Below are 14068 nucleotides of genomic sequence, written 5' to 3'. Positions count from 1 at the left end.
TACTGATGGAACTGAAAAATGAACTTGTGGAACTATTGTTGGTAATATGTAAATTATCCTTAAAATCGAGCGTGGTACCGGAAGATTGGAGGGTGGCCAATGTAACGCCGATTTTTAAAAAAGGTTCCAGAGGAGATCCGGGAAATTATAGACTGGTAAGTCTTACGTTGGTGCTGGGCAAAATGGTAGATGACTATTATAAAGAACAAAATTACAGAGCATATTCAAAAGCATGGATTAATGAGACAAAGCCAACATGGATTTAGTGAAGGGAAATCTTGCCTCACCAATCTATTACATTTCTTTGAAGGGGTGAACAAACATGTGGATAAAGGTGAGCTGGTTGATATTGTGTATCTGGATTTTCATATATTTATAAATGACCTAGAGATTGGAGTAACTAGTGAGGTAATTAAATTTGCTGACGACACAAAGTTATTCAAAGTCATTAAATCGCGGGAGGATTGTGAAAAATTACAAGAGGACCTTATGAGACTGGTCATTCAAATGTCAGATGATATTTATTACGAGCAAGTGCAAAGTGATGCATGTGGGAAAGAGAAATCCAAACAATAATTATGTGATGCAAGGTTCCACATTAGGAGTCACCGACCAAGAAAGGGATCTAGGTGTTGTCGTTGATGATACGTTGAAACCTTTGGCTCAGTGTGCTCCAGCAGCTAAGAATGCAAATAGAATGTTAGGTATTATTAGGAAAGGAATGGAAAATTAAAATGAGGACATTATAATGCCTTTGTATCGTTCCATGGTGTGACCGCACCTCGAATATTGTGTTCAATTCTGGTCGCCACATCTCAAAAAAGATATAGTGGAATTAGAAACTGTGCAGAGAAGGGCGACGAAAATGATAAAGGGGATGGGACGACTTCCCTATGAGGAAAGGCTAAAGCAGCTGGAGAAAAGATGGCTGAGGGGAGATATGATAGAGGTCTATAAAATAATGAGTGGAGTGGAATGGGTAGACGTGAAGCGTCTGTTTACGCTTTCCAAAAATACTAGAACTAGGGGGCATGCGATGGAGCTACAAAGTAGTAAATTTAAAATGAATCAGAGAAATTTTTCTTCACTCAACGTGTAATTCAACTCTGGAATTAGTTGCCAGAAAATGTGGTAAAGGCGGTTAGCTTAGCAGAGTTTTAAAAAGGTCTGGATGGCTTCCTAAAGGAAAAGTCCATAGACCATTATTAAACTGGACAGGGAAAATCCACTATTTCTGGGATAAGCAGCATAAAAAATTTTTGTACTTTTTTGGGATCTTGCCACTGTTGGAAACAGGATGCTGGGCTTGATGGATCTTTGGTCTGTCCCAGTATGGCAATATTTATGTACTTATGTTCGTTTATACATACTGGTGTTCCCCTCTACTTGTCTGGGCTAAAGAGATTAGGGCTGTTTAGCTTGGAAAAGAGATGGATGAGGGGAGATATGAATGAGGTCTACAAAATCCTGAGTGGTGTAGAACAAGTAGAAGTAAATTGATTTTTTACTCATTCCAAAAGTACAAAGACTAGGGGGCACTCAAGGAAGTTACATGGAAATACTTTTAAAACAAATAGGAGGAAATATATTCACTCAATGAATAGTTAAGCTCTGGAACTCTTTTCTGGAGGATGTGGTAATAGCAGTTAGCGTGTCTGGGTTTTAAAAAAAAGGTTTTGGACAAATTCCTGGAGGAAAAGTCCATAGTCTGCTATTGAGATAGACATGGGAAGCAACTGCTTGCCCTGGGATTTGTAGTATGGAATGTTGCCATGATTTGGGTTTCTGCCAGGTATTTGTGACCTGGCTTGGCCACTGTTTGGAAAACGGGATACTGGGCTAGTTGGACCATTGGTCTGACCCAGTATGGCTATTCTTATGTTCTTATGACCCTGCATATGACTCCTTACTACATGGGGTAGTTGCATCAAGATTAGACTACTGTAACATAGTCTACTCAGGTGTCTCTTCTGCTCTCCTAAAACATTTCCAAACAGTCCAAAATACCTCCATTCATCTGTTATCATCTGCTGGATGCTTTGACTGTCTAATTCCTCTTTTCTGTCATCATCATTGGTTACCAAATACTCAGCAGTTTCAGTTCGATTTAACTTTATCACACAAGGCACTTCACACTGGCCAACCTCCCTATCTTGCCTCCTTGATCACCCCCTATCTACCTACTCACATTCTGAGATCTAGTTGTCAACACCACTTATCTATTTCTTGAACTTATTGTATGCAATTTTCCTCAACTCACCAGGGTATATTTTCTATTTAGCTCCTTCCCTCTGGAGCTCTCTTCCATCTCATCTATGAGCTGAACTTTCATACCTCAAATTCAGGGCAGGGCTAAGAGCTCTAATGTTTACTCAAGCCTTTTCAAGTTAGGTGGAATCTGGAAGACTTGGACTGGCAGTGAAAAAGTTCCGTTTCACTTTACTCTTTTTCTCTATCCAATTTATGATTTGTAGTTCTTTTTATTTTTCTAATTTAGTAATATAAACTGTTTTGTTCCCTCTTGAAAAGAGGTATTATAAGTGCCGAATAAACATAAACATAATCATGGTAATGTTACTGTCCTCAGCTGCCAGAGCGATCATACACCTGGGACCTAGATCTAGAGTGGGATCTGGATCTCCAACGACGGGAATAGCAACCTCTTGAAGTGCAGGAGTAGTATTGGTTAGAATGACTCATGCAGGATCTGGGCCTGTAATGTCTACTACTATCCCATGAAGACTGCCACTTTGATGGTGTTCGGCTACATCAGCGCTAAGATGATTGTTGTCTGGATGGGGTCTGAGTCCTTTCCTGGCATCGCCTGTAATCCTGAGAATCTGAATGGCTTGAAGGGGGCTGGGATTTGAGGCATCTCGCAAGTAGTGTATATTCGCCATGTCATTCACATTTTCGTGCCATCCACAGTGGGTGAGGGGAGATCAGGTTGTAGTCTGCAGGTTCTCATATATTAAGTATTCATGCGGTTGTGGTAAAGTTTCTTGGTGAAGCTCCCGAGGTGAATCTCTGATAAATCAGCAAGGCAGATGTTTGCAAGAATCAATGTGGGTAGTAAAAAAGAGCAGACCATATGTAATTGCAGACTTTATTCATTATTTAAGCTCCCAGTTTCTATGTGTGCATAGAACCCAGGAGCTTGAGTAGTGAACAAAGTCTGCAATTACATACAGTCTGCTCTTTTTTACTCCCATGGAGGTGAAACTCTGCCTGCTGGTGCTCATTATACTTGACACCTGGAGCCTCTGGACATCTGGTCACTGAGATGGACATGCGGTTGCTGAATGCAGCAGAGGAAGGTTCGCAGAGTCTATATAGTGCTCAGGTGGACGCTGCTGTCTTCCTGAAGTGTGGGCACTGGACACCGCAGCCATAGATCTGTTGAGAGCAGGAATGTCATGTCATTGATGTTGCATTGCAGAATTCATCAGGGCTGTTTCGCTGAAGGCACCACTCTAGATCGGCACAGCATGTTAGGAGTGAGGCATTGAGTAAAGTCTCAAAAGGGAACTGCAGCTTAGAACTGTCCCTGAAATTAAGAAAACAAAAGCGAAATTAGTAGGTGGTATGTGGATAGTGCACAGCAACAATAAGGCAGAACCCGAAATTAACTTGTGAAATCATGTTTAGCCCAACAGCAACAGATCCCAAAAGCACTGAACTAAATAGGCAGTGCTGTATCCTGTTCTACAATACATGTAAGGTGGACAATCATTTGTGGTGTACTGACTTGGACATCCATATTCTGAGTTGGACATCCTTTCTAAAATGTGGCTTTAAGTTTCTTTATAAAATACTAATGTAAGCGGCAGAAATTGCACTTACCTTGCTCACCTATACTTGTATACATGGAAACTCCACCTGTGCTCCATCCAAAGGCCACCTCTGTACAAGCCTACCAGCAAAGTATGCACCATCATATCATCGTGTATAATTTTACACAGGTCAGTATTTTATAAGAGGCCATTTACATCCATACGTGGCCACATACAGACAAAAATGATGTTATAAAATTGCCTACTTTATATTTTCACATGTATTTTATAAAATACAATCAAAAAATCCTGTTTCGTGAAAAATGAAATGGGCCCTAAGAAGGCTATCATCTAAGTGATTTCTTCTCTCTCCCCTGCCCTCCCCTTCATGTCCAGCAATTCTCTCCTCCCATCCCATCCCATCCCATCCAATCCATGTCCAGTGACTCTCAGCTAAGTGATTTCTCCTCTCTCCCCTACCCTCCCCTCCATGTCCAGCCATTCTCCTTTCCCATCCCATCCATGTCCAGTGATTCTCCTCTCCTCTCCCCTCCATGTCCAGCCATTCTCCTCCCCTCCCATTCCATACCATCCATGTCCAGCGATTCTCCTCTCCTCTCCCCTCCCCTCCGCTCCCATCCCATCCATGTCCAGTGACTTGCCCCTGCCCCCCTTTTAAGTATCCATGGTCGAGTTCATCCCCAGCCCTCACCTGCCCGCCCTCGTCTCCCACAACAGGCCTCTTTTCCTTCCTGCCGCCCTACATTTAAAACTTTCCTTTTACCTCAGGTCACAACGGTGGCAGGCTTGGCTCGCGTCGCCTCCAGCCTTCCCTTTCCTTCCCTCTGTGTCCCGCCCTCCTCTGACGTCACTTCATCTTTCCACGAGGGCGGGACACTGAGAGGGAAGGGAACGCTGGAGGCAAGCTGATGTAAGCTCATTTGCATGCTGTTACGAACCCAGGCAGCAAGCCATCCAGGGAGGCAGATTGACCAATTATTATATAGAGATGTATGCACTTTGTAACTCCACCTTTGTTCTACCCAAACTATATTATTATTATTTGTTACATTTGTATCCCACATTTTCCCACATATTTGCAGGCTCAATGTAACATAGTAACATAGTAGATGACGACAGAAAAAGACCTGCACGGTCCATCCAGTCTGCCCAACAAGATAACTCATATGTGCTAATTTTGTGTATACCCTACTTTGATTTGTACCTGTGTTCTTCAGCCCAGCACTATCCCTGCCTCCCAACCACCAGCCCCGCCTCCCATTACATAATACCGTGAAGGCATTTGCCAAATCCGGTACGGGATAGGTACAAAATGTATTGGGATAGGGAAGATCTGTTGTATTAGGATAGGGAAGATAAGATTCAATCAAGTTGGGTTGAGGTAAAAGAGTTCATTAATGTCCAATACGATCTTTAATAGTGAAGTGTTGCAGGGTTGAGTCATTTAAGTTGGGTCATTCGGATATGCCCTTCGGAATAGGTGAGTCTTTAATGACTTTCTGAATTTTAGGTAATCATAAGTTGTTTTCACCACTTATGGCAATGCATTCCACAGGCGCGTGCCTATGTAAGAGAAGTTGGACGCATGGGTTGTCTTGTATTTTAGTCCTTTGCAATTTGGGTAATGGAGATTCAGGTAAGGCCGTGATGAACTGGTACTATTTCAAATTGGGAGATTGATTAGGTCAATCATGTAATCTGGGACTACTCCATAGATAATCTTATGGACTAAGGTGCAGATTTTGAAAGAGATGCGTTCTATAGGCATATTGGGCCAGATTCTATATACGGCGCCTGAAAAATCTGCTCGGTAAAAAAATACGCCTAGGCGTATTTTGTAAAGTATACCTACATTTTATAGAATGGGCTTAATTTCCACGCAGTATATAGAATATGCTGAGTGCCTCTCCATGCGACCAAATGTCACATCCATTTAGGCCACATTTTATGTGGTGTAAATACCGGCACGTAGATTTAGGCACAGAGGTCATATTCTATAACAATGCGCATAAATTTTGGAAAGCCCACAAAATGCTCATTTCCCCGTCCATAGCCATGCCCCTTTTTGGTTTCGTACATTAGAATTTAGGCGCTCTGCATTACAGAATACACTTAGCCAGTTGTGTACGTAAATTCTAAGTATTGTCAATTAGTGCTTATCATTGCTTGTTAAGTGCTATCAACGCTGATTAGCTTGTTAAGCCAATTAAGTTATGTGCATTGTTATAGAATACACTTGGATTTTGGCCTGGAACACTAGGCGCAATATATAGAATCCTGGGGATCATGTATAAGTAAGTACACACTTTCTGTGCATGTATGTTTTACACACACACGTGGTAACACGATTTTATAAAAGTCCTTTTCCATATGACGAATAGGCCTTGTATGTTAAAATGACCTATACAAGGAGCAGTGTAAAAGTTAGTGAGCATGTTTTACCCACAGCAAGTTTCTAAAGGAAAGTACTCATGAACTGTTCACAAATATTCAATTTGAAATGGTCTCCTGACTGCAGTTCTTTAAAGTCTATCCTTTTTTTCACTCCCAGCTCACTCTTTTTTTTTGTTTTTGAGACGTCCATACTTTGCCTGGTCATGCACTGTTCTGATTCTTGGCTGTAGGTAGAACCCCAGACCTGACGCCGGAACTGAAGCAGAAGTTTGAAGCTCTGGCCAAGGCGAAGAACTTCAGTGCCGAGAACTTTTCCTTCCCCATCAAAGATGGTAAAATCTTCCACTAAATGTTTTTATTTTAAACATTTCCTTTTTTTTTTTTTTAAATAAGGAAAACCATTCCTTATTTTTGTAGCCCTGGACATGATGGTAGCTTGTGGTGGGTTCAAATTGTACACTGTATGCAGTGGAACATAATGATGTAGTTCATCATTGCCATTGGGATTGATTTGTAGTTCATGTCTTTTTCAGAGGCTCAAGGTGAGTTACGTTTAAGTGTTTTTCCTGTCCCTGGAGGGCTTACAGTCTAAAACACCCCCACCATCCCCCATATTGAGAAGGCAGCAGTCAGCGTTTGCAAAGGCACTGACCATTGCTGGTTGAATCTGACCTGGATATTCAATGCCAGGAGCAATCCAGGCCCCAACTTATGTACTGGTAATATTCAGGCCATACCCAGGTACTGTAAGTGCCTAGATTAAGTTAGGACAACATTTTTACTGTCCTAACTTAATCTGGGTACCTACTCAGTTAGCAGACTGAATATTTCTGCTAAACAGGTAAATCATGGTGCTGCCCCAAATCTGCCTTGGTATCCAGAGGATAGTGCCATGGAAGTCACACTGGATATTCAGTGGCATTGAGCATTTAAGTACCACAGAAAAACTGGGAATGGGCTGCTCACTCACCTGGTTAAATCATTGTGAATATCTACTCCTAAGTTTGTATCTGAGGCAATGCAGGGTTAAAGTGCTTTGTACTGGATTACAAGGAGCACCAGTAGGATCTGTACTCTGGTTTCTCTGAGTCTCAGCCCACTACTCCTCCACTCCATGCTGCATATTATCAATGCTCTTCATTGTGATTGTAATTTGTGAACTGAACTGAATAGAACAATTCTGCAAAAGCAGACAAGACAAAAAGAAAGCAACAGTGCAAACAGTGGTTGACCTAAAAATCATTCTAAACTCTATAAGGGGAAGTAAAATGTAACCAAATATCGTAAGAGTGAAAAATATCTACTGCACTTAATCTCTTGTCACATTTAATGCAGGCACTCATAAATGTTTAAAAACTAACCATGTACTACTGACAAAAAAAAATGGAGGGACAAAGTCTGATAGAGCATAACAAGCCTTACAATTTCAACTTCTTATTTGCTCAATGCTTCATAATCATAGGCAAAAAAAAACCCCTTTAACTGTGAAATTCACATTGTACTGATATCAAAGAATTAAATAATTTTCTCTTAGCTAAAGCATTTAACTTTGGAGCTCATTTTCAAAAGAGAAAAAGATCCAAAAAGTGTCAAAAAGTACCATTTGGATGTTTTTCTTCCAAAAACGTCCAAATAGGTATTTTCAAAACCTATTTTGCAGATGTTTGTTTATGCAATTCGTCCACAGTACATCCAAATCACAAGGGGACATGTTGGGGTGTTTCTAAGGCGGGATTAGGGCGTGCCTAACACATGGACAATTTACAGCCATAATGGAACAAAACAGAACTAAAACTAAGATGTTTTGGTCTAGACCTATTTTCAGAGTGAATAAGGCACAACAAGGTGCTCTAAATGACCAGATGAGCACTGGAGAGAATCAAGGGTGACCCCCCAATACCCCTCATGGTCACTGACCCCCTCCTACCACCTAAAATGGGAATACAAGTATGACTTACCAGCAAACCCAGGTCTATTAGAGCAGTACTTAAAGTACCCTCCGCTCCCACCCCCCCTCACTCTCTCCTCAAACACTAGTTGACCACTTCCGCGATAAAGTGCAGAAGATTAACCTTGAATTCACTTCCAAGCCTTCTCCTCCCTGTGACTTCTTAACCCACTCCCTCAACCAACCTAACCCGGCTTCCTTTTCCTCCTTCCCTGAGATCACCGAAGAGGAAACTGCTCGCCTTCTTTCTTCCTCTAAGTGCACCACCTGTTCCTCGGATCCCATTCCCACCAATCTGCTTACCAACATCTCTCCTACAGTTAACCCCTCAATCTGTCACATCCTCAACCTCTCTCTCTCCACTGCTACTGTCCCTGCACCTTTAAGCACGCAGTAGTCACACCACTTCTCTAAAAACCATCACTTGACCCCACCTGTCCCTCCAACTACCGCCCCATGTCTCTTCTACCCTTCCTCTCCAAATTACTTGAACGTGCTGTCCACAGCCGTTGCCTTGACTTCCTCTCCTCTCAGGCTGTCCTCGACCCGCTTCAATCTGGCTTTCGCCCACTACACTCGACAGAAACAGCACTCTGTAAAGTCTGCAATGACCTGTTCCTCGCCAAATCCAAAGGCCATTATTCCATCCTCATCCTCCTCGACCTATCCGCTGCCTTTGATACCGTCAATCATAATTTACTTCTTGACACACTGTCCTCATTTGGGTTCCAGGGCTCCGTCCTCTCCTGGTTCTCCTCGTATCTTTCCCAATGCACCTTCAGAGTATCTTCTAATGGCTCCTCTTCCACCCCCGTCCCGCTCTCTGTTGGGGTTCCTCAAGGATCTGTTCTTGGACCACTTCTCTTCTCGATATACACCTCTTCCCTATGCTCGTTGATCTCATCACATGGTTTCCAGTACCATCTCTATGCCAATGACACCCAGCTTTACCTCTCCACTCCCGACATCACAGTCGAAACCCAGGCCAAAGTTTCAGCCTGCCTTTCTGACATCGCTGCCTGGATGTCCAACTGGCATCTGAAATTGAACATGGCAAAGACTGAGCTCCTTATCTTTCCACCCAAACCCTCTTCTCCTCTTCCCCCACTTTCCGTCTCTGTTGACAACACCCTCATCCTCCCCGTCTCTTCAGCACGCAATCTCGGAGTCATCTTCGATTCCTCCCTCTCCTTCTCTGCCCATATCCAGCAGACAGCTAAGACCTGTCGCTTCTTCCTCTATAATATTAGCAAAATTTGCCCATTCCTCTCTGAACAGACCACCCGAACCCTCGTCCACTCGCTCGTTACCTCTCGTCTTGACTATTGCAACCTTCTCCTCGCTGGCCTCCCGCTTAGCCACTTATCCCCCCTTCAATCTGTCCAAAATTCCGCCGCACGTCTTATCTACCGTGTGAACCGGTACTCTCATATCACCCCTCTCCTCAAGTCGCTTCAATGGCTCCCAATCCACTACCGTATACAGTTCAAGCTTCTACTATTGACCTTCAAGTGCACTCAATCTGCTGCCCCCCATTACCTCTCTACCCTCCTCTCCCCGTATGTTCCCACCCGTAACCTCCGCTCTCAGGACAAATCACTCCTATCTGTACCCTTCTCCACCACCACTAACTCCAGACTCTGCCCCTTCTGCCTCGCAGCACCTTATGCCTGGAACAGACTTCCTGAGCCCATACGCCATGCGCCCTCCCTGCTCATCTTCAAGTCCTTACTCAAGGCCCATCTCTTCTCCCTTGCTTTTGGCGCCTAACCACCTTCCCCATTCCTGTTACCTACACTGACTACGTAGTCTGTTACCGTTAGATTGTAAGCTCTCTTGAGCAGGGACTGTCCCTCCCCATGTTTAAACTTGTACAGCGCTGCGTAACCCTGGCAGCGCTATAGAAATGCTAAGTAGTAGTAGGTTAGGTCCCTCTGTTTAAGTAGCCCTTAATAGAAAATTTGTTTAGAAAATGATTAGTCCATGATAGGGATGTTATCATGATGTGCCTTCTGTCTCGCTGCACCCTACGCCTGGAATAAACTTCCTGAGCCCCTACGTCTTGCCCCATCCTTGGCCACCTTTAAATCTAGACTGAAAGCCCACCTCTTTAACATTGCTTTTGACTCGTAACCACTTGCCTCCACCTACCCTCCTCTCTTCCTTCCCGTTCACATTAATTGATTTGATTTGCTTACTTTATTTATTTTTTGTCTATTAGATTGTAAGCTCTTTGAGCAGGGACTGTCTTCTATGTTTGTGCAGCGCTGCGTACGCCTTGTAGCGCTATAGAAATGCTAAATAGTAGTAGTAGTAGCATGCAGGTCCCTGGAGTAGTGTAGTGGTCAGCACAGTGCACTATGGAGTGGGGGACCCAGGTCCCTATCTCCCTGTACCTGTCACACTTGTGGTGGAAACTGTGACTTCTCCCAAAGTCACCAAAACCCTACTGTACCCACATATGGGTGCCCCCTTCACCCATAAGGGCTATTGTAGTGGTGTACAGTGGGGGCCAGTGTGATTTGAGTAGATTTTGGAGGGCTCAGGGGACAAGATAAGGGAGAAAAGGTGAGACGTGCACCTGGGAGCATTTTCATTGCTCTTCTGGAATGTCTGGGGGACATTCTAATCTACTAGAAATGCTGGCTCCTCCTACATCCCAATGGAATGAATCTCTACGTTTTGCACTTATTCATTTTTTGTTTCGAAAATGGACCAAAAAACAAAATGTCCAAAGCACAAAACCTTGTTCAAAACTGTATTTAAAAAAAACAAACAAACCCCAAGATAGACTTTTTTTTTTCTTTTTCAAGACCGCCTGTCTTATTCGGAATTTGGACGTTTTGTACAAAACGTCCAAAGTCGGACTTAGATGACATATTGAAAATGCCCCTCCACATGTGCTACTTTTAACGGTCCATCTCCGACAATGGCTGCCACTGTTTTGCAGTAAAAACTGCTGCTTCAGGGAGCCAGGACCAAATTAACTACAAAACAAAAAGAAGGATGTCAGAACCCAAACAGCTTAACAAGAAAAACATTCTTCAGCACATACCTTTCAAACATGGGTGTTCATTTCTAGTGTATCAAATATCAAAATGGTGCTATGGCTATAAAAAAAAGACACTGTCACTGTTAAATTAACCAATCAGATTACTATGATTGTCTCTTGACCAAATGAACTGCCATTCATCAGAAAAAATGTCATTCGATAGAGAGATTTAAACCCCGCAGTACCATGGAATCCAAAATATAAATCCAGCATTGCTCATTCTATATTAATTTCTGCTTACAATCATCTCTTTGAGAGAGGTATTTGATCAATAATGAAACGCATATTCTATAAAGTATACCTAAATTTAGGCGTACTTTATAGAATATGCCTAAATTTCTGTGTGGTTTATAGAATATTCCGAGTGTTCATCTGCATGACTAAAGTAAAACTTGATGTAAATGTTGATGCCTAAATTAGGCATGGACCAGGTGCATTCTATAACAACGCGCATAGATTTTAGAAATGCCCACGACCTTCCCATTCCGTGCCCATGACTTTTTCAACTTAGAATTGACATGCATCACATTACAGAATATGCTTAGACAGTTGTGCACGTAAATTCTAATTGATGCCAATTAGTGTCAATTGGTTTATAATTGGCAATTATCGGCGCTGATTGCCTTGTTAACTAAGTTGTGCATGCAAATCCAGAATACAACCAGATTTGCACATGCACGTGCCCCCTCCCCCAACTCCCCCTTCATTATCTCCTCAGACCCTTGCTGAATTCTTTCACGACAAGGTTCAAAAGATAAACCTTGAATTCTCTACCTCGCCACCTCTCCCTCCACTAGTCTGTTCCCCTCTCTCTCCTTCCCCTCATTCCTTTTCCTCCTTTCCTGAAGTTACTATAGAAGAAACTACACTTCTCCTTTCTTCCTCAAAATGTACCACCTGTTCCTCTGATCTCATTCCCACCCACCTTCTTAATGCCATCTCACCTGCTCTTATTCCTTTTATCTGTCACATTCTCAACCTCTCACTTTCCACTGCAACTGTCCCTACTGCCTTTAAACATGCTGTGGTCACACCTCTCCTTAAGAAGCCTTCACTCGACTCTACTTGTCCCTCTAATTACCGACCCATCTCCCTTCTTTCTTTTCTCTCCAAATTACTTGAGCGTGCTGTTCACCACCGCTGCCTTGATTTTCTCTCCTCACATGCTATTCTTGACCCACTACAATCTGGTTTTCGCCCTCTCCACTCAACCAAAACTGCGCTTACTAAAGTCTCCAATGACCTATTACTGGCTAAATCCAGAGGTCAATATTCCATCCTCATTCTTCTTGATCTTTCTGCTGCTTTTGACACTGTCAATCACAGCATACTCCTTGATACCCTGTCCTCACTTGGATTCCAGGGCTCTGTCCTTTCCTGGTTCTCTTCCTACCTCTCCCTTCGCACCTTCAGTGTTCACTCTGGTGGATCCTCTTCTACTTCTATCCCTCTGCCTGTCGGCGTACCTCAGGGTTCTGTTCTTGGTCCCCTCCTCTTTTCTATCTACGCTTCTTCCCTTGGTTCATTAATCTCATCCCATGGCTTTTCTTACCATCTCTATGCTGATGACTCCCAAATCTACCTTTCTACCCCTGATATCTCACCTTGCATCCAAACCAAAGTTTCAGCGTGCTTGTCTGACATTGCTGTCTGGATGTCTCAATGCCACCTGAAATTAAACATGACCAAAACCGAGCTTCTCATTTTCCCCCCAAACCCACCTCCCTGCTCCCCCCCCCCCCCCCCCCCCCGTTTTCTATTTCTGTTGATGGCTCTCTCATTCTCCCTGTCTCCTCAGCTCGAAACCTTGGGGTCATCTTCTCTCTCCTTCTCTGCTCATATCCAGCAGATCGCCAAGACCTGTTGTTTCTTTCTTTACAATATCCGTAAAATCCGTCCCTTTCTTTCCGAGCACTCTACCAAAACCCTCATCCAAACCCTTGTCACCTCTCGTTTAGACTACTGCAATCTGCTTCTTGCTGACCTCCCACTTTGTCACCTCTCCCCTCTCCAATCGGTTCAAAACTCTGCTGCCCATCTCGTCTTCCGCCAGGGTCGCTTTACTCATATTACCCCTCTCCTCAAGTCGCTTCACTGGCTCCCTATCCGTTTCCGCATCCTGTTCAAACTTCTTCTACTAACCTATAAATGTACTCACTCTGCTGCTCCCCAGTATCTCTCCACACTCGTCCTTCCCTACACCGCTTCCCGTCCACTCCGCTCCATGGATAAATCCTTCTTATCTGTTCCCTTCTCCACTACTACCAACTCCAGACTTCGCGCCTTCTGTCTCGCTGCACCCTACGCCTGGAATAAACTTCCTGAGCCCCTATGTCTTGCCGCATCCTTGGCCACCTTTAAATCTAGACTGAAAGCTCACCTCTTTAACATTGCTTTTGACTCATAACCACTTGTAACCACTCGCCTCTACCTACCCTCCTCTCCTCCTTCCTGTACACATTAATTGATTTGATTTGCTTACTTTATTTTTTGTCTATTAGATTGTAAGCTCTTTGAGCAGGGACTGTCTTTCTTCTATGCTTGTGCAGCGTTGCGTACGCCTTGTAGCGCTATAGAAATGCTAAATAGTAGTAGTAGAAGTTGTGCTATATAGAATCTGGGGATTTGTGTTCAGTGTCATAGGCGCCCGGTATAAGAGGCTTGGAGAGGCTAAGCCTCCCCCCTGCTGCAGCAGAATGGATCAGCTGTGGAGTCCAGCTGCTCTGAGGGGATTAAATTGTTGATTTACCTCCATCCTCACAGCAGGAGCTGCAGTGAAAGCCCTCTAGCAGTTGTAGAAATTGGTTTATGGTTTGTTTACCTTACTGCTGGGAAAGCAGGGGAGGTTGGCTGGAAGTGTCCTGGGTTGCCAGGGAGATA

General features: G+C 43.5%; 1 protein-coding gene across 1 annotated transcript in view; it reads left to right on the top strand.

Moving 5' to 3' along the window:
• The window catches only part of LOC115473573 (lipocalin-like), a 68394-nt gene that overhangs the window by 40249 nt on the left and 14077 nt on the right, over positions 1-14068 (top strand). Inside the window, exon 5 of the mRNA XM_030208647.1 lies at positions 6419-6520. Coding sequence (XP_030064507.1) covers positions 6419-6520 — 102 coding nt within the window. The remainder of the gene's footprint in view (positions 1-6418; positions 6521-14068) is intronic.

Source organism: Microcaecilia unicolor, chromosome 6 (genome assembly GCF_901765095.1).
Source record: "Microcaecilia unicolor chromosome 6, aMicUni1.1, whole genome shotgun sequence".
In the NCBI taxonomy this organism is placed as follows: domain Eukaryota; kingdom Metazoa; phylum Chordata; class Amphibia; order Gymnophiona; family Siphonopidae; genus Microcaecilia; species Microcaecilia unicolor.
Note: the sequence above shows the minus strand (reverse complement) of the source record. Positions and strands in the feature narration are given on the sequence as shown.